The sequence below is a fragment of the Helicoverpa armigera genome, chromosome 7 (assembly GCF_030705265.1).
Source record: "Helicoverpa armigera isolate CAAS_96S chromosome 7, ASM3070526v1, whole genome shotgun sequence".
Lineage (NCBI taxonomy): Eukaryota > Metazoa > Arthropoda > Insecta > Lepidoptera > Noctuidae > Helicoverpa > Helicoverpa armigera.
In genome coordinates, this window is record NC_087126.1 from 4344314 (window position 1) to 4366709 (window position 22396).

The 22396-nt window shown below is 34.7% G+C and overlaps 1 protein-coding gene across 1 annotated transcript in view; it reads left to right on the plus strand.

Moving 5' to 3' along the window:
• Nucleotides 1–2062: 2062 nt before the first annotated feature.
• LOC110370302 (gamma-glutamylcyclotransferase) overlaps nt 2063–22396 on the plus strand; it is an 84702-nt gene continuing 64368 nt past the window's right edge. Inside the window, exons 1-2 of the mRNA XM_064035613.1 lie at nt 2063–2076; nt 2737–2851. Coding sequence (XP_063891683.1) covers nt 2063–2076; nt 2737–2851 — 129 coding nt within the window. The remainder of the gene's footprint in view (nt 2077–2736; nt 2852–22396) is intronic.

Consider the following 22396-nt stretch of genomic DNA (forward strand, 5'->3'; position numbering starts at 1 on the left):
AGCATCATATCAGATTGTCGGGTGCATGTCAACTCTTGGACACTTAGATTGCATCTTGGATATGTGTGCCCCAAATTACACGAACAATCGTTTCTCCATACGTCTTGTCAGTCAAACCCATGTATGAATCATATGGAAATCAAGTCTTCAACTTCATGAATAATAGAAAATGTACCTTCGAACTTTGTTAAGAAGTTCTAATCGTTTTCCTAGTTAAGGTTTAAGCAACCAAACCGTGGGAATCCCATTTACATTTGCCTATTAATCTTATAGGTAACATATGTACTTTATGATGTATTAATGTTGTTTTTTTTTGCTTATTTGCTTAAACGATTTCATCTCAGAAATCACAAAAGATATGTCTGTATTCGATGACATAAGTAGACGAAGGCTATATTATATTTTTGTCTGTAAATAAAATGATCTGGTTTGCTCTATTTATGTAAGTAGGTAACTCGTTACTATAATTACTCAATGCAGAATTATTTTAAGATAAGTAATCTGTTTACTGCTTCGGGCAAGTTATTTAATAAGTACAACTATTTGAAAGTAGTCTAATGCATTCTAACAAAAATATCATCATAAAACGCTGCGTTCTAAATAGCTTTTGTTTCGCAAGATATTCGACTTTTTTATAGGAACACAATTTTATATCATTCCCTTCATAATGATAATGACATAGCCCATAGTCAAAATGAAAGAAAAAAAATAGTTACAACTATTTATTAGATTCTTTTTGAGACATTGAAGGCCAGAATTAGCGGTCGTTAGCGTAATGGTCGCCCTAGATAAAGCTATTACAATAAATTTCTTAATTGCCGCCGAGTTGTCAGATGGCAGAGATTCCTTGTCGGTGATGCAAAAGTGATCTCACTACTTAAATAAGAATGTCAACTGTGTCAACCTTTTGACGTAATTGTTATTTGCAGTTGATAGTTTATGGGGCATTTGTATCATAAGCTATTTTAGGTAGTGTCTTAGCTTAAATGGCGTTAAAGGTATTAAGTAAAGAAATGTTCATTTAGCTTTGTTTTTCTTGGTAAAGATGTTTTCTGTATTCCTAAGTATATTTCGTTTGGATCCTTACATCAGTCAATGTCTAAAATTTTTGCTATGACTATAAAAAAGAAACCCAAAAGGATTCAAAATTATGATATTCTTTTGTTCAAATCTGAGCGCTGTAAGAAAATAAGCAAAGTTTAACCCAAATAGGGGTTACTTTGAACTTAGTGGAAGACAAGACGAGTGGAAGATTTATGAAATTTTCTGAAACTCAAATAATAATTTTGTATTGTACCAAAAAATCTAGTTCAACCAACTGTTCCAAATATTTGTAAAGAAATAATATTTTTGAAGAGATCTCAGAAACAAAAACAAGAATGATTTATTTAAAAAAACGTCGGATACTAATAGGAGAGACGGAGACATTTCTAAACAACTTCCCGAGCGCAGATGTTCCTGCATGAAAAGTATCAATCCAAAATCCTTGGGGATCTTGTACGCAAGTTCATCAGCAAAATACGAAATTTTAAATCGCTCGAGTCCTCCAGAGTTACATAACAAAAGTAAAGCCTACGGCGCCGGGTGGGCAAACAACTGTGATGGAATAAAAAATCTATGTTTGTGTTGCAATCAATCAACAAAGCTCGCGCCCAGCTCCCAGTTTCCAAAGCTAACTTTTCGAAACGGGTCTGCTATTATTTAGTATTGATTTTCGACGTCTATTTTTATTGGTTTTCCAAACGTTCCAATGTTTATAGAGATTTGCGACGGCTGTAAGGCTATGATTTCGTTTGATTGGATTTTCATTCAGAATAAAATGTTTTTTTTTCAACTGAACATACTGTTAGCGATAAATTTAGCCGTTCCTGTATACGTATAGATATAAAACGTCCCTCAAACTTTATTGGGCATTTTTATTTCACTGCCCAACATGAAGTCTGGTCCAATCCAATCTAATACGTACATCAAGATAAAATTATATTTTCTATATCTTCATAACGTTTTCGTACAAAAATATTATTCGATTTTATTACCACTCTTTTATGTGTATTGCTCAAACATGTTTAAAGCTGGGTAAATATAAAATTAATGAAGCGATGTTCATATCATCTACAAGAATTAATTAAGAGCTGTTTGTCCAAAATGCTGTATTTTGAAATGTGTCAATCAGGTAATTTGCGCTTAAACAGTAGGTGAAATTACAGCATAATATTACGGACTACTCTACCTAACCCAAGGGGAAAATAGGCCAATATTACCACAGGACTGTGTAATTGGCAAATAATTAGCGCATATTCCCAACCAGACAAATTCCCAGACACGAATTATTCCTGGAATAAATACGAACATTGTTGTGTGCATATCTGATTATCATTGGGAGCAAATTGCGCGAATCAATTGAGGGCTATTAAAGCTTACAACCTGTCAGACTCAATGAAGATCGTTAATAAATGATAAAGTGTTGGGTACACTTATTAGAACACTCGTATCGACTGCGATTGTGCAATAAGTGCGGTCGTTGCTACTGCGGTAAAATTAATATAGATTTAAAGTTCGATCTTATGACGAACTTCTGGTGTAACTTTGAATATTGTACATTTATGAGTCTTACTAATAACACATATTTTATTGCCATTAGGATGTACATAGGTACTTAGACAACACTTCTTTTAATCCACGCACATACATACTTATAAATTGGACAAACAACTTACATTTTTCTTTTCATTTCAGGCACATTAGTGATGAAAAACGTGTGCTCAACAACTCAACCACGTTCATGACTTGCAAGACGACTATTGGCCACTGGATTTCACCTGCTAATAAGCAACACAAGTATACAATCACAGTAAGTATTGATCTGTCATGAATTCTCAAGTGACTAACAAGTTAAAAACCGGCCAAGTGCTAGTCGGAATCGTGCACGAAGGGTTCCGTACCATTATTTATAAAATGAGCAAAGAAGTCACGTTTGTTATATGGGAGCGCCCCAAAATATTAATTTTATTCTAGTTTTCAGTATTTGTTGTTATAGCGACAACAGAAATACCTACATCATCTGTGAAAATTTAAACTCTCTAACTATCACGGTTCATGAGATACAGCCTGGAGACCGACGGACGGACGGACGGACAGAGGAGCAAAAATAATAGGGTCCCGTTTTACCCTTTGGGTACGGAACCCTAAAAAGAAGTTTAATTATCAGTTTACAAGTGGCAGTCATGGTGTATCATCGATACCAATTTGACATGAACACAATTCGCAATCGAAAAGTTTTTTTCGATTTGACGATTGTAAAAACTTGATTTATTGACGTGCTTATTACTTCTGCTTGAGTGGGACTTACGGGCGTAAAAGTTGGCGAGCTGAATCAGTTTACATTTAATGTTTTTAAAGACTTTTTGAGTTATAAAAATCATTTTTACTTTTCACTTTTGAAATCATTTCGTAGTAGTAAAAATTTAATATACCTACACTTATTTTATGAAATACATTACAAAAAATGGTTAATTTCAATTTTTTTTTAACTGGAAGAAAGAAACAGTCTATTTTTTTAATTTAATTACTATATTATTATTATTCAAGCTCAATCAACATTGGGCGCTCATTGCAGCCGTATGTCACGGCTATAGACAACGCGTACACAATGGAGTCTTGTTTAAGAATTAACGTTGAAGGCAGCCAATCAGGCAGACCATCGGTTAACTGATCAAACACAACAAAAAGCCCACACTCAATCAAGACGAATCCAACGAGGTGTTAAGCTAACACTATCAATCATTTAAACGAATAGGGCCTGCTTCGTTATCTCAACTTGGAATGAAGCCAAAATTGTAATAAAGATGGTCTCGTTAAACATTTGATGGTTTGGTAGGAAATTAAAGAAAGTTATTATAACGATGACAGGGATTTTGAATTAAGAGGTCTTTTTTATTTTTTTATTGCGTGACATACTTTGGTGAGTGTTGTGTTTATAGTGGGATAGTGTAAGCTAACGTTGTTTTGGATGTTAATTTGATCGTTAAAGTTTTGTGGTTATGAATTTTACGACTGTCATATTTTTTAGGTGAAAATATTGGAAGTGATATTATATGAAACTTTATCGATAATATTTTTTTATCAGTACAACACTATAAATAAAATGACTAACATTTCCTCACTAAATTAACTCATCAATAAATCACAATAGTTAAATATGCAAGACTAAATTTAGTCTTGGCTGCAAACACACTTTTAAACTAACAAACTATTCTATTTTTATCCCTAGAGAACTAAGAATAGCTAATTCTACCTTTCACAGCAAAGTATCAATGTTTATAATATTTAATGAAAAAGAAACAACTTACATAATTAAAGAGTTCTAATAAACGCAAGAAAAGCGGACGCCAGCAAAAAGTTTGTACATAAAATCCTTTGGTTCATGTTATCGCACTTCCTTAGATGGGAAAAATGTGTTCCGATAATGCCTTCGGTATTCTCCTGTTTTTTCTTAAGAAGTAAAATGAACGTGTACATATTTACTTAAGTAGGTTTCTGTGTAAGTACTTATAGGTAGGCGGAAGAAGATATAGCTCGGAACAAATATTGTAGGAGGAAAATACCTATTGGGAATAGGTTTATATTAAAAAACTTACCGGACATGGCCTACGCGTACGTGGGAAGGGTCAAAGATGGCAACTTTGTCTAAGTTAAAATGACCCACATGGCATGATAAAAGATGAGCGAACCTCTTTAGTCCCTTGAGTACTTAACAAACCGACCTACGCAACACTACATATAGAAAAATGTAAGTTTGTAAATAGACACTTTCAACCCTCGTAATGCATGAATATGTTCTGAATCTTTACTTAACATAATCATCTCACAATATTTTTTTGAGGACATACCGATATACTTCACATATAAGCCAAAGAGCTTGATAAAAAATAACCCTGTTCATACTGTTCAGTATTACACAGACCGCAAAACACCGGTATATGCCTGTTTCCTGGATCTCTCCAAAGCCTTCGACCTTGTGTCATATGATGTGCTTTGGAGAAAGCTGGGGGACAGGAATGTGCCAAACGAGCTCCTTAGGCTATTGCAGTATTGGTATGCTAACCAAACAAATAATGTAAAGTGGTCTAACAAATTATCTAATACATATAGGTTAGAATGCGGTGTAAGGCAGGGAGGGCTAACGTCTCCTAGGCTTTTTAATGCCTATATAAATGACCTCATAGACGAGCTCAGTAGCATGCGTGTTGGCTGTTCGGTTGGTGGTGTAAACATCAACAGCATCAGCTATGCAGACGATATGGTGCTGCTGGGCCCGACTCCAGGTTCTATTGCATCAATGCTGAAAGTCTGCGAGAGCTATGCAGCTAAGCATGGTCTCGTGTATAATGCGAAAAAATGTGAGTACATGATTTTTAAGGCCGCTGGTAAATGCCCTGATCAGATACCCATTTTTACCATGAATGGCATGAACATAAAACGAACAAATAGCTTCAGATATCTCGGGCATATACTTACAGACGACCTTAAAGATAATGCAGACGTTGAAAGGGAGCGTAGGGCGCTGGCGGTCCGAGGTAATATGTTGGCACGTAGATTTCACCGTTGTACCGATCAGGTTAAAATTACGCTGTTTAAAGCGTACTGTCAAGGTCTGTACACGGGGGGTCTATGGATCAGCTGTACCAAAAGATCACTGGACGCCCTGCGTATCCAATATAATAATATTTTTAGGATGATGTTGGGATTACCCCGCTTCTGTAGTGCGTCGGAAATGTTTGCGGAAAATCGAACCGATGACTTTTACGCCCTAATAAGAAAAAAAACGGCATCAATAATAACTAGGATTCGGGCTAGTAACAACAGAATCCTAAAAACGGTGGCGGAGAATCTGTACTCTCCTATCTTTAGGCATTTTGTGAAGTTGGTAGTGAGGATAGCGTGAGGGTAAATTTGTGTAATTATGTTTAACTACTAACAATAATTTTAAGTTGTGTTTTTACTAACAAAATGGACTGTGTATTGTCTGATAAATAAAGATTATATTATAAAGAAAAACAAGTAGGTAACTGTACTTAAATAAAAATCTTCTAAAGGGTAACTCAATGTTTACCACTTATCATAAACGAGAACCATTCACAATCGTACTCTAAACTCCCATTCCTCTCCACCTATAACCTACTTTCGAATCCCCTTGCAATCCATCACGTTAAGCACATAAAACACAATTAATTAACATTAAAATAACCGAGCTGAGTGCATAGCCATCACTACGGAGCCTTGTCTAAACAATATGGCGGAGATTGCATCCATGATGACATCAGCTTAAACATTGCCAGCATTTTTCCACGTCTCATTAAGGAGGACTTGCATTTGTTTCTTTTTTTTAATTAAACCGAATAGAGGAGGATTAATGTCTGGGGATTTGGTGCGTTTTTTGGTGTGTAGAGGAATGAGTCCGGTAATGTATGGCGGGGAATGGGAATATTTGATTAGATGGATTTAGTACCTGTAATTTGAATTTCATTTTGATGAAAGATCTTCTTCTGTCTTGCTATTGTCTTGTACCGATGGAGATTATATGTCACACTTCTTCCGACGAAATTTTCAAAAATTCTGGGCGATACACTAATCAGAAAAAAATTAAACGTAAGACCGGAAGCCGACCCCAACATAGGTGGGACAAAGGCTCGGAGGATGGTCACTTATCAGAAAAAACTGGTTGATTACCTATTTAATCGATAGAACCAATTTTAAAAATATCCTAGTTTTTTAATTATCTACCTACCTATTTGTCATTGACTCGGTATTATTTTACAAATATACAAAATCCAATCGCCCACAACCCTAAAACAATGTACAATGAAATTCGAAACTTCGTGTCTACAGATTTTTTCTTCTTTGCCGGTCGGTAGTGTCTGTCTGCGCTAATATTTGCGTCCGTGCATTATTGCTGAGCGAGCGGCACAATGAGGCGGGAATTACCTCTGCAGGTTTGCTCAGGACACTGCAGAGTCGCTCACTGCTCTATGAGTTATATCTATAAGTTATTGCATCTTCGGTGGTATAGTTTTTGTTACGATATTGGTGGATATAAATATAGGATGAAGTAGATTATATTAGTTTTCGTCTAACGATGGTGTTCGATCTTTTGAACTAATATTTACGTCCTTGTATTATCGCTGATCAGGCGGCAGGGAACTATCTCTGCAGGTTTGATCAGGACACTGCAAAGTCGCTTAATACTGTACTATTAAGTTCCTTAAGTTGCTCTATCTTTATAGGCGCTGCACTTTTTTGTGTTTCTGATAGGTGATTGTTTTTTATCAATTTAATATTTGATTGTTTTTTATGTATGGTAACTGGCTGCCTGCGCAAAATTTACCTCAGTTAAGATTTGGCCAGGAAATTGCAGAGTCACTTAAGTTAGGTACTATTAACTTAGTCATAGCTTTACGAAATTATAAATAACTATTTATATGTCGGTATTTTTAATTATGAAATACATATGTTTTAAGTTAGTTAATTACTTCCCGAATGGTAATTATTATTATCCATCATCACGATTAATATACGTAGCGAAATCCAAGGAAGTAATTATCGTTTTTTTTTCTTAATTACTTTATTAAATATCCCACTAAGGACTACCTCAGTAGGGTGTGTAATTAAGTATCGTTAATTAGCTATGGACTTACCTCGCACACTATTGAAGTTAACTACCTAGCTACATTTGTTAATGAATATTAATCGTCATAATTTACCTACTTATTTACTGTCGAACATGATTATCACCACCTTTTGATTTAACGTTGTCCGCCAGAGGATGTAAAATATCCCTTCAACGGGTCTTAGTATAGTACTATACCTTATCCATGCTTTATTCTGTAGACACTTGTGAAAACCTCACTTACCAAACCCTAAACTCAAACAAAAAAAAAAACGAAAAAAAGCCAAGTAATCACAACTCTGTGGGTGTACAAGCTAAGTCAACAGTCGTCTCATAACCGGATAGTGGACGCATGCATTCTGCATGAGATGCAGCTTCATTGCAGTAGACATCGCGACTGTTTTGCATTCCCTGTACCTTCCCCTTTAGGTCTACGCGAGTTTATGTGAAATAGTAATGGGTTGAGATTAATTTTGTGCTTGAAGCATTGAGATCAAACTCTCTAAAGAGCTAAAAATAGGTGTACATTACTTACCTCTGTTGTTATATACGTATATTATGTTTCCTTATAGGAACATCATGTAATTTTGTATAATATATTTTTTCTGTAGGTATATCATATACAAAAAACATAAGGTTAGGTAATGTTTTAAACGTTTTCCCCAATTCTATCTTATTTTTTTTGTTATCTTCTATTTCTAATTCAAGATAGCTACAATTTTATTTTTAATCCAAATTACGGGCACAAAATTATTCTGCAGCTAAACTTCTGTTTACTGTTGTTTTGTATTTCGATTAGTGTCATTTATTTTTGCTATTTATAAATATCCATTTTGGAGACGAAATATAACAATGGGCGTAAAAAGGAAAACATATAAATAGGCCAGAAAATCGTTCTTTGAGGTTAAACTTAACACCCACCTGATTTGCTAGGCTGTAAGATTTAAGAACACTATAAATAGATTTGTAGGAATCTGTTGAAATATTTCAATTATTGTTCATTTCGTCTAAAATTATCACGGTTCAAATTCTCAAAGGTTTGAGTATTTGTTTCTTAGAAACTGGATTATTTTAATTATGTATCTTAGTTCATTGACACTGTCTATAAATCGAGGTCTTGTCTGAGTTTTCTTACGGAAATATTCTAAAATTATCCACTGAATTTGAGACTAACTATGATTTTTCTTCAATGCTGAGCCAAAGGTTGTTGTGACGGGTTAGTCACACAACAAAAGAAGTTATTCATAATTTACCGTGCCTAGCCGTTTCATACATTGCATTAAAATAAAATGCCGACAAAAGTGCAACTTAACTATCAAATAATATATTTTATTTAAATACAAAACACAACATACAATAAAACACAAACCCATTTCCTATTCAATTCCGGAACACGGAATTTCAAAATTTATTTTCCATTAAGTTCATAAAGTTCGTTTTCATTGCACTGTTTACTGTACAATTAACTGTTACACGAAGTTCACCTAGTTAGGCCACCAGTAACGACATCGTTACAACCATTTGAACATTTAGCATACGTTGTTTTTACAATTTTAATTGGCACTGTTCAATGAAAACGCACTTCGTTAAAATTTCCCATTTAGTACGCATTAAATGGAAATAAAAACATAACGTTTTTCGGTAATTGCTTTAGTGTACTGTAATGGGTGTAATTGCGATCGAGTGAGTGTGCCAATGTCAAGTTGATAGATAGTGTGATGTGCTTTTAAATTATTTATACTAAATTGTTTCGGTTAATGAAACAATTTAGACTGGAGACTCATACAACTCAGTTAAATAAAGCTTAAGCACAAATGCAGACTAAACCAGGAAAAAATCAATTCTTGGAAATTGTGCATAACAGTTAATTACTTTTCAAATTAACGCTCTCTGAAGTGGCTGCAGCAAAATGTCACCTAATACAAGTGTTCCCGTATGTGTGCATAATAACGACAGGAATGTAGGTCGAATGCTGATTGCAGACACTCGCCTCATATCGAATTCTCTTTTTTCCAACCAACGATCTCGGTTGCGCGAAAAATTTCATATCGCCACGCGTTTTGCAAGTAAAATCAGATAACTTTTGACACTTCAATTACGTAGTGATGGCCGCCTCTAATTTTTTTTCTCGCCTCGTATAAAGTGGGAAACATGTCACGTCACGAGCATACAAGACGAAGTTTCCAGAACAAAATACAAGTTCCTTAAACTTTTACGTGAAGAAGGTAATAAGAGGGAAATTAAAAAGTTTTTCGCTTTTAATATTAAATTAAGTGGAGATCTGTTATCGCAGGTGCACTATCGAGTGGACGGAGTTCGCTATCCGCGCCCCGCGGCTGTTTCCTATTGTTTTATGTGTTTTAGTTTACGCTTGTTAGTTTCCCATTAAGTTTTACCGCTGCAGGGTAACCCTTTTATTAATTCGTCAGTCTTGCTTGTCTAGCAAAGATGCACGTTTATATTGCTTACATCTTCATAAAATTAAATCCATATAAAGCGATATTGCGAACGCATGTTTATTATTTTGAGAATAGTTCGAACTCAGTACGTCATGTCGGCGCGAAATCAGTTCAAAGCGCACCATAAATTATACGATTTGTATTCTCCTTTTAGTGTTGGATAAAGAAGAAATCTCTTTAGCGTCTGTGAGACCACACTAAAGCTAACGGACAGATACAAATCTTCATTAACAGCTTGACAAAAAGTCGCAGCTGCTGGCTCGTGTAAATCTAACGAAACCTGGTTTCAATGTTCCGTTAGTGACACATTAAAAAGGAAAACTGAAATCGGAACAAATTTAGAAGATTAAGAAAGTATTTCTGTAAATATTTGTTTAATCAATCACATTGTTGCGCTCGAAGTTTATAAAACTTAATCTTAAATGATAATATTTCGACATTAAACACTAGTTACACTCGACAGTCATCGTTCTATTTATATTAATCTAAATGTAAATACGTCGTGTTTACTCGACATTCAAATGTACGTACAAAGTGGCATCTTAATGATATGCATTAAGCTTCTCGCTGACAGCCATAAGTGTGGATATCGATACTTAATGACTGTGTCACTTCACCTGCCGAGCGATGAACACCGACATTAAATCGTCAAGAAAGAAATAAGATCATAAAAAACCTAATACTAAAAACTTTACTTTCATCAGTACGTCGGTAAAGTTGAAAATAACCATGCGGGCGGCATAAAAGAAATCCCGGCCGGCTGAATTCACATAAAAATAAAAATTATAAAAGTCAGATTTATCGTTCGTGCAACGATTTAGAGTCCATTTTTGTGTAAATAAAATACTTTTCGGTCCCGCTGGCTAAGTTTTAATGAAGTTTAATTTATGGAGTCTCGCACACTTTGTCGCGTTTACGGTAGTTCCGAGTGATTTTCCTCAGTCAGGATATGTGCGGCGACGAAAGAGCTCGTTCACTGTTTTCGTTTACGTAATCCAGACTACTAATTTTGTCTTTATATTTTACGACGACGCCTTGTGGTGATTTTTATCGACAAAAAGCTTTTTTCGGATCGAATAATGACCGTGTTTATGTTAGGGATGTTTTACAATAAGCGGCATTTGTTTATTATGCTTAATCGTTATAGAACCATGTATAATCTGGTTGAAAATCTTTACTTAATTTAAAATTAAGTGTTGACATTGTTTTACGACCAAAATTCTATTAGTGGTAGACAGAAATATTCGCCAAAATTATGGTCTCAAATAGCATGCAGTGACTTAAATCAATGTCTCAACTATTAGCTTGGCAATAAATAAAAATATCCCAACTAATGTTACAATGCAACGAAATGATTTAAGAAATTAAAAGTACATTTGTTATTCAATAAATCGAAATAAATGAAATAGAATTAAAATATTGCCAAGGAATATTTCTTACAATGTAACACACAAAGAAAATATCACACCTCGTAAAAATAAATGGTCATTGTTAAAAAAAAATTGAAGGAAACATTTTAAATTTGGGAGTTTTTTTTAGAAAATATACTTCTTTCAAAAATAAAATATTAAATATGAATTTAATATTTAACTTTTTATGAAGATTTTATTCCAATAAAACTTTAAATGAGGAAGCATTTTTTAGAAAATATAATTTACATTTGGAATTTAATAAAAAACTTTTTTACAAAAGAAATTAACCGACTTCCTAAAACACTTTTTTTCACCTCACCTTTTTTGTAAAAAAGTTTTTTATTTACAGCTTTTCAGTGATACGAATAGCTGTCACTATCCGTATAAGTGGAAAGTTCTCATCAATAGAAAATAATTTAAGCCCAAATACGAGGTATTTTACACATTCAGTTGTTGAGTTCCCTCGACCTTCTCTGGTCTTCATCATCAGGTCAGCTCCAAACCTTCACTGTTGCAAAGGTCTCGTCAATACAAATAATATAAGTCCAAACACGAGGTTGTTTACATATTCAGTTGTCGAGTTCTCTCGACCCTCTCTGGTCTCCATCATCAGGTCAGCTTCAAACCTTCACTGTTGTGCACAATAGTGCTCTGAGGCATACACCTGAGTGTCAAGTTTTTACCCTATGTATGCCTACAACTTTCGAAGTTTGCCCTCGATTTTTCAGGGTTTCCATCATCAGATCCTGACCTGATGACTATGGGACCAACTGGCAGCTATTCCGCGTCGAACAAAAAAATAATCACTTAAATCGGTCTATAAACCTCGGCGTAATCGATGTACATACATAGAAAAAAACAAAAACATACCGGCCGAATTGAGAACCTCCTCCTTTTTTTGAAGTCGGTCAAAAATTACGCGATCACAGTAAACGAAAACGAAATTTATATCGAACGACTGATTTGAAAGATAAAAGCAAAGCAAGCATATTGTGAATAAAACAACATAATTCACGTCCCTCACTTAATCCGCTAAAGTGAAATATTAATATAAACTGTTAGGCGATTTATCACGTAATCTTGGATAGGTTGATTCATTAACGTGATTCATCCTTTAGCTCGTTGAATTTATATCTGTAGAACATTGGTTATTTGACAAAATGTACCATTGGTTGTTACGAAATTATGTAAACACGGCCGTACGTCAGATCGTTGGGAGCGACGTTGCTCTTTGATTTTTCGTTTATTTTGTAAAGAATAACACAAACTAATGAGAACGGGTAAGCTTTGGCTCACATAAATCATGATTTTGTTGCGATAGTCAAAATATCTTCATAATTTAGTACGGCTAATAGCAGCTGGAATATTTGTGGTTCGTCATAACATCCGACATTTGTTTCGTTTTACATTCTGTAGTGGTATCATTTAATGTTACGTGGTAGACATTCAATGGAATGTGGAAATATTATTTCAGACAGATACCTATTGTATTTTATGAGTAGGTACAGTGATTAATTTACCACATAAACTTAGGTAGGTATATGTGACAGTAAAACTATAGGTAATGATAATTCGATGATGAGGTAGTTATAGGTTTTTCACAAAAATGTTTGGGTAACTAAGTACTTGTCCATAACTTGGAATTTAAAAATTCGTACTACATATCTTACACTAAGATTATACAGAGTCCAAGAAACAAGTCCATACACCACCATTTATGGGTAACGCTTCATAAAAAGCGTAATATTCAAGTCGAAAGCCAGCAACACTATCCAGAGATTGTTTTATTTGCAAACAACTATCTTATTTGGCTTGCTACAAGCTAGGCACTTGTTATATTAATCATGCTGTTGGCTCTGCTGACTTTAAACGGTGCATGTCCGTCTTTTTATTTTATTTTTTATTTATGTTAGCCTCGATTGTTGCCAGAGAGCAGTATTCATAAAACTATGGAAGCGCTCCTTGTTTTACACACTCTTTTATATTTCAACAGCCATTCCAGTTGAGAAAGGCGACATTTTATTATAGTGTAGCTTCACTGTCTTTACTGTGCGATGTCCATCCCAGTGGAAAATGAAAATGACCTGGAAGCGACACGAGTTTTTTTGAAGTTAAACTTTGAGAGGTTTGTATTTGGTAGATACATAGTTACATGTGTTACTGGTTTCTTATTCCAAGAGTATGATTAAATAGTAAAAAAGCAAAGTACCTAAATAGTTATATTGTAGCCTTTAGGAAATGTAAGATAAAGGGACTTTTTCTTAGTGTCGTGTTTTAATACATGACTATTAGTCGTAGTATATAATTCGTAATCGTTCGTATTTGAAGGTGTTTACATTTTAAATACATATTTTATGGTACTATTTTAAACAGTGCCTTCATATAAAATTAACTAAGAAAAGCTTGAATTCAAGACGATAGAACATAAAAGAATGATAGAATCAAGTAACGGGCATTGTTTGTGTAATCCACTAGCACTGTCTAATTGGAGGGCTCTGCACACAGAGGCACGTGTTAGAGAATAATTAATGTTGTTAACAAATGTTCCTTGTTGTTACAGTGGCTAATGATGAATTATGACTTTATTGTTAACTTACTTTATTGTGCGGTATGCGATTATGATTATGTAACTGTAAGTTAAGCATAAGTTCACTGACATGGACGTCAGTTTTCTACTATGAATTTTCAGATACAAGTTTCAAGTATGATAAACAGTCGTTTGAAGTTAAACGGGCGCTTATGTTGTCAATGAACTTGGGCCTTAGTAGCCGATTTCTAGTTGAAATAACAAGCTAAGGAATCTTCTTAAGTTAATAATATAAAGTGGTAATCGCATCTATTTTTGGATCTATGATTTTTGCTATAAGGCATTTAACTCTGTTCGGCCATTTTTTCGTGAATTTAACAAGTACAACTTTGCTTGGACACAAACATACGAGCAAGGTTTGTCACGCGGAATTCAGACATAGATCTCAGAACATAGATTTGGAATAATTTGATTCAAATATTTGGTCAAACAACGAAAATGATCCAAATCTCTAAACCAGCATGTTAATAGTGTGTGAGTCATGGGTCGGGTTTGCTAATATCGACCTAACTAATGTCAATGAATCAAATCTATGCATTGTCTTATAAAATGTCCAATTGGCCAAAACTTTATTAAGGCACACTTGCAAACAGTACGTAATTAAGTTCACTTCATCACAATACTGTTGTTACTGTTACAGCCTTTTTATCGTCCCACTGCTGGGCACAGGCCTCCTCTCACACTGAAAAAGATTGAGCATTAATCACCACGTTTGCTCAATGCGGGTTGGTGATTTCAGACTTTATAGCCCAAGTTTCCTCAAGATGTTTCTTCACCTTTTTATCAGCCATTGATATATTGTTTAAATTTTGATTTATATTTAAGTTTAAAAGGGACACCTTTGAAGCTCGCATTACTTATAAGATACGTATCGACTATCCTAATTACACTACAATGAATTCTAAATTAACAAAGTCGTAGCAAAATAACAAAGGTACCATAGCAAAGTTTTAAGTATTCATAAAGCTCTTCTATTTACCAATAATACCGCTAATAAGAGAGACTGCGTCGTAACATCCCTAAATCATCCTCCATCCTCCGAGCCTTTTTCCCAAACTATGTTGGGGTCGGCTTCCAGCTTCGTAACATCCCTAAATACTATCATGAAAAAACAATGAAAAAGGTAACCAAGTGTTTACAGCTTTTGCAATTGACTGTACCAACTGCAACTGACTGGTTTACAACTGCAATATCGCATGCGATACTTTACCCTGCATGTTGTAAAAAGAGCGTAAACTTGATGTTCTAACCAAATCAAGTATGCGAATTACTTCTCCAAGTTCACCGGGTTTGGGATGAAGAATAACATGCAATTTGTATTGTAAAGCACTGTAGCTTTTTGAAGAACATAAAATGGGTCTGCTGTCTGCACTCTTATTTTAGAATTAATATTTTATGACGCTTCTAAGACTACTACAATGAAGATATTGCAGTGTTTTCTCAGGCTGTTCACAGGTCCCGCTTTGCAGAGGCGAGTCAAAAATTCTCTTTAATTTTTATAACACTTTAGGTTCGTGTTTTGTAAGTTCTGACGAATTGACAAATGCCTTTAATAATAACTTTTGCTCCCCACGCATGAAACTGAGCTCATGTATACTTGTAATGTACTTATTATATAAGATTAAATATAATTATATACCAGACAAAACTGATGAAACATCGCGACCAACAAAACGATATCAAAGGTTTTCCTGAAACGCGGTTATGTTTTTAGATCAAAGCTTAATTATTCTAATTTAGAAAATTATACAGCGGTAATAAGACATCTACATAAATAGAATACTTTAAGCACCATCATGGTTGGGATTAGATTCGCATTTTACTGCTACCCAAATTGTGCTTACTGATTGCCTTGTAAAGTTAATGTTTCATGACTCATACATGTAGGTACAACCAATATGTAGCAACTATTGTTAGTAAAGATTCCAAACAAACATTGAAAACAGTTGTTATTTCAATAAATAGGTCAGGGAACTGTAGCTGAAAAAATAAAAGAAACAAGTACAGAAACTAATAATACAACATAAGTAATATCACTTACAGAAATTACGGCACAATGAGATCACACCCATAGGAGAGCTATATTACTATAACGCATTTCACAGCAGGCATCGTAATTCCTTCAAATATAACATCGAACTTTATTACTAGGAAATGTTATATCGATCATAGTGCTTACGAAAATATCGATACTGTTGATTGAAATGAACGAAGAGATATCGATGCCAATGAAACTATTTATAAAATAGATGAAAGAATACAAGAAAGGAAACGTAAACATGTCAATGTTATGTCAACGTTTAATGAATTTTAAAGTTTGTTACACAATTTCGTTTTGATTACAAAATATGAATCGATAAACAGCAATCATGATGGACTTCGTAACATTTTAGATGATCAAAAGGAATTTTAGTGAGGTGATAATGTTTTTGATTGTATGTTGAAACCATGAAGAATTCGTTTGAAACCTTTGTGTTTTATTTTATTTTTCCCAAGAATCTATTTCATTTCATCTTTATTGAATAATAAATTTATAAGATAGATATCTTTGTAAACGCTTTTGTGTGATGGTGTCTCCACAAACGTGCGCGATTCTGTCTTAGAAAATTTGTCATGTCTTGTCAAGCTGAGCCAAAGTTGTGCTCTTAAAATAAAACGCATATTATAGAAATCTAACGACTTTTAATTGAAATATTGCCGAATCCCAATAGGTTATGGGCCCAGGCACATAACTAGGCATATATTTTAATTATTAGTTCGTTAAGAGCAAGGATTATTTCCGATATAAAAGTGACAGTAAAATGGAGGTTTCAAACGGAATGAAAATCGAGAATTTTGATGGAAGAAATTTCAAACAATGGAAATTTCAAGTGAAATGCGCATTAAGAGCGAAGGGATTAAATATAGAGAAGGCAAGACCCTTAGAAGCCGGTTCGCAAGTGCAGTGGGATAAAGACGACGGTATGGCCATGTTTATCCTAACCTCGTCGATGGATTTAAACCAGATATCGTTAATAGAAAACTGCGAAACCGCAAAGCAAGTGATGACAAAACTAGAAGCTATCTATGAACAGAAGTCAGAATACAACAAGATGTTAATTCATGAGCAGTTTTATCAATACTCGTATAGCGCCAGTGACACGATGGCACAGCACGTGTCAAAGGTTGAAAGTTTGGCAAAGCAGCTGAGAGACGGGTGAGAAAATAAGTGACACCGCCATTATGACGAAGATTCTAAGCACGTTGCCGTCAACGTATCGTTCTCTTAGACAAGCATGGTTGTCACTCGATGAAGATCGTCAGACCATACAAACTCTTACGTCGCGTTTAGTTGATGAAGAAGCCAGCCTAGCCAATGAAACGAGTAATAGTAGTGAGAACGCCTTAGTTACGTCAAGAAGAAATTTTAAACCTAGAAATGAGGACAAACAAAAGACGTCAGAACCAACGTCAGAACAAAGAACTCACAGATTCGTGTGCTACAATTGTAACAAAAGGGGTCATTTCGCAAGAGAATGCAGGATGCCTAAGAAAAGGTACAATGAGAAGAAAACCAATAACATGGCATTCAGCGCAGAAGGTTGCTCATCTGAACATGATGAAGACGCATGGATTTTAGATAGTGGAGCATCGAAGCATATGACCTACAGGAGAGAATATTTCTGCGAGTTGAACGAATCTCAATGCAACAATTCCGTTAAATTGGGCAACAAGCAGAGTATAAAGGTATGTGGCGAAGGAACTGTATTAATAGATAAGAAGGTTAATGGTACATGGGAGAGATGTAGACTTGAGCATGTGTTGTATGTACCTGATTTACGAAGAAATCTGTTTTCTGAAGGTGCAGCTACTAGAAGAGGATATGTCATAGTGAAGAACAATAAGAATGCTATGATAATGAAGAGCAATGTTGTTGTTATGTGTGCACAGTTGCAAGAGAACAATTTATATGAATTGGATATAAAAACAATCAAACAAGAATATTGTAATGTTGTGCAAACGGATATAAAAGTTTGGCATGAAAGATTAGGACACTTAAATGTCAAGGAACTTCAAAATATGTCAAAGAATGGTGTGATTCCAGTTACATTGAGCGGTGATCAGAATTTTGTTTGTGAAGCATGTCAATATGGAAAGCAAGCAAGACGCCCCTTCTTGAAATCTACCCGAGGTCCAACACAACCTGGTGAAATTGTGTACAGCGATGTGTGCGGTCCTATAGAAGAACCTTCTGTATCGGGTATGAAGTACTTTGTGCTGTTCAAAGATGGAGCTACAAGCTATCGCCATGTTTACTTTATGAAGCATAAGAGTGAAGTATTTCAATGCTTTCTGAAGTACAATGCCATTGTGAAGAATAGATTTCAGCGTGATTTGCAGATACTACATACAGATAATGGTACTGAATATGTAAACCAAGAATTCACATCTTTTTTGGAGAGTAAAGGGATAACGCATGAACGTACTGCGCCGTATACTCCACAACAGAACGGGAGAGCAGAAAGAGATGCGTTCTATCATGGAATCTGCAAGAACAATGTTATATGCAAAGGATATTCCTTTAAACTTGTGGGCAGAAGCTGTTAACTGTGCGGTATATTTGTTGAATAGAAATACATCAAGCCAGACGGGAGATGTTACGCCATTTGAACTGTGGCATGGAGTGAAGCCTAACTTACAACATATCAGAATATTTGGATCAATTGGTTATGTACATGTTCCAAAGGAAAAGCGAAAGAAGCTTGCCAAGAAAAGTGTGAAGATGTTGTTAGTTGGATATGACCACGATAATTATAGAATGTATGATCAAAATACCAAGAAGATTACAATATCACGAGATGTTAAGTTTGATGAATGTAGTATGCTGGAAGAAAGAAAAAGATATGTGGAAATGACAGTTGAACAAGAAGAAAAAGAACATTCTACAGTATCTACCCCACTAAATGAAACCCAAACTCAAAATGTTGAACCTGAAGAAATATCATCAGATGAAAGTATGAAGAGTTTAGAAGATATGGATGAAAGTTATGTTCCTCCAAGAGGTATAAATTTGATGCAGGAAGAACCAAGAACCATCTCATTACGTCCTCGTCGAAACAAAAGATTAGAAGCAAATTTCACAGAATATGAACTTCCAAACAGTTATGAAGAAGCTATGAAAAGTCCAAATTCTCATCTGTGGAAGAAAGCTGTAGCTGAAGAGCTTCAATCACATGAAGAAAATCAAACATGGATACTGACCGACAAAAGTGAAAAGAAGCCTGTATCGTGCAAATGGGTTTTTACTATAAAGAAGAATAGAGATGGAGAAATAGTACGATACAAAGCACGACTGTGTGCACGAGGGTTCACACAAGTCAAGGGCTTGGACTATAATGAGACCTTTTCCCCCACAAGCAGGTACGACTCGATTAGGGTGCTGCTGAGCATCGCTGCTAGAGACGAGCTTCACATCGAGCAGTTTGATGTGAAGACGGCCTTCTTGTACGGTGAGCTTTCTGAGGACATATACATGGAGGTGCCAGAGGGATTGGAAACTCAGCCTTCCAAAGTCTGTAAGTTGATTAAATCTATATATGGTCTTAAACAATCGTCGAGATGTTGGAATGAGAAGTTTAGTTCTTTTCTAACTAGTTATGGTTTCCAACCGTGTCCGTCTGATAATTGTGTTTTTGTAGGATGTTTTAACGATGTCAAAGTAATATTAGTTATTTATGTTGATGACGGATTATTATTATCGAAAAGTAAAGATGTTTTGTCAGATATATTAAATGGTCTTAAACAAAAGTTTGATATTAAGATTTTAGAATGTAATTCATTTATTGGTATGGAAATAACTAGAGAAAAAGATTGTATAAGTATTAGTCAGAAACAGTATATTAAAACGATAATAAATAAATTTAATATGTTTGATGCTAAGAGTAGTAGTACTCCTGCTGATGTAAATGTACATTTGTCTAAGAATACAAGTAAAGAGTCTATTAATTTCCCATATAGAGAAGCAGTGGGAGCTTTGCTATTCTTGTCGTCTGTTTCTAGACCTGACATATCTTATGCTGTAAATGTTGTTAGTAGGTATGTTAATGACCCAGGTCCTTCACATGTTGTAGCTGTGAAAAGAATCTTGCGCTATCTAATTAATTCTAAAGATATGTGTATTGTTTATAAAGGTAATGTTGAATTAGTTGGGTACTCAGATTCTGATTTTGCAGGTGACTTGGACACTAGGAAGTCTAATACAGGGTTATTTTTAATGAATGGAGGTCCTGTCACTTGGTCTAGTCGTAGACAAAGTACTGTAGCATTATCCACAACTGAGTCTGAGTACATGGCGGCTAGTGAAGCTGCTAAAGAAATGTTATGGCTTAGACAATTTCTATGTGACATCAAAGAACCACAAGAGTCGATTATTTTAAATGTTGATAATCAGAGTGCAATTAAGTTGATTAACAACCCTGTATTTCATAGAAGAAGTAAGCACATAGACATTAAATATAATTTTGTTAGAGAAAATGTGGCAAAGAATGTTGTTGTTATTAAATATGTTGAGAGTTCAAATCAGTTGGCTGATTTCTTAACTAAAGCTTTGCCAGTACAAAAATTTAATACAATTAGAGATAAGGTTTTGAAAATTGTGTAATGTGGTTAGTGTTTGTTAATTAATTAAAAGTTTTGTTTCTAGAGAAAAGTTTTAAGTTGTAGTAACTTATAGTGATGAGTGTAGCCTATAAGTTGTAAGTTGTTTTTGAGATATGTGCCTGATAAATTGTAACGTCTACCTTATAAATTTAAGTGGGAGTATTGAATAATAAATTTATAAGATAGATATCTTTGTAAACGCTTTTGTGTGATGGTGTCTCCACAAACGTGCGCGATTCTGTCTTAGAAAATTTGTCATGTCTTGTCAAGCTGAGCCAAAGTTGTGCTCTTAAAATAAAACGCATATTATAGAAATCTAACGACTTTTAATTGAAATATTGCCGAATCCCAATAATCTTAACCATTAAGTGTTACCATTAAACTACATAAGAGAATCATACTATTAATCGAGTCTATGAGCTCTTCACTATCGTAAGTAACCGATGCATACCGCATTTGTTTTACCATTCATAAAGCTGTCAATACACTATTTGAAAGCGTTTTCACCTTACCTAATAAAAACATGAGCAGTAAAACAAAACACAGATAGTGTTTTCTAATAAAAACGTTGAGGGTTACCTCCTTATAACGAACTAAAAATATGATTTTTCAGCTATGACGCACGACTTAGTTTATTTCTATGCTAACACATTTACGTCTCTTTGTGAAAGATACTTCACTTTACTTTATGACCCGTAGTTTAGTTGTTAGAGTTCTATCTAGCGACAGCAATTTTAGTTTTAGTGCTAGTACATTCATAAGGATGAATAAAATTTTCATACAGGTGAATTTTGCATTACAGAGCTCTCTTTTGAAGTTTAAGTTGGCTCCATTGTAATTTATGGATACTTTTTACGAGAATATTTGAATAAATAAAATAACATAGGAATTATTTTTGTTGAAAACTGTAGAATTATACGATTTTTTATATCAGCCTTTGAGTGTGACGAATTATTTGCAAAAACATATTTGTGTGGACAAGTATGACGAATATGATAACAGTGAATAAATACACTTAAAATGGGAGTATGTAAATTTAACTCAGGTGGCGATGACAGTTACGGCTAAATACCTGACTCATATTTTCACGTCCCTTCTGATTAGAATTTCTTATCATGATAGCTTTATGAGTCATGTATCAAGAAAGTAGATAGAAGCTACAAAAACTTGGACAGCCTTCAAACAGCTGCGTAATTCTAGTACTTAGTACCTAAACGGATAAGGATGTAATAAAAAATCTAGACTTATTTCTGATGGAGTTTCTAGTAATTATTACTTTGCCATTTCTAAAAGTAAACACGTGGATAGACCACAAGCCGCGAACACTTGTTGCGATGAATACCGACATGTTTATTACGCCGTTGCGAACTGAAAGCGACTCGTAAAACGTTCCCAAGGTTAAGTTTGATTGTTCCAAACGTACAGGCTGCCTCTCTTCCAATTATTACCAACCTACCCTTTGATCCAGAAAACACCACCTTATTAACTAGGAATAGAGTTAAAATTGTTTTGGAAGATGTTGTGTCTAGCAAAACAATTTATGTTGCCCATTGTACGTAAGATTGCAACGCTTACTCTAAATGCGGTTTTGAGGTTAAACTCCTATTTGCTTTTAACGTGATTTAAATAGGTC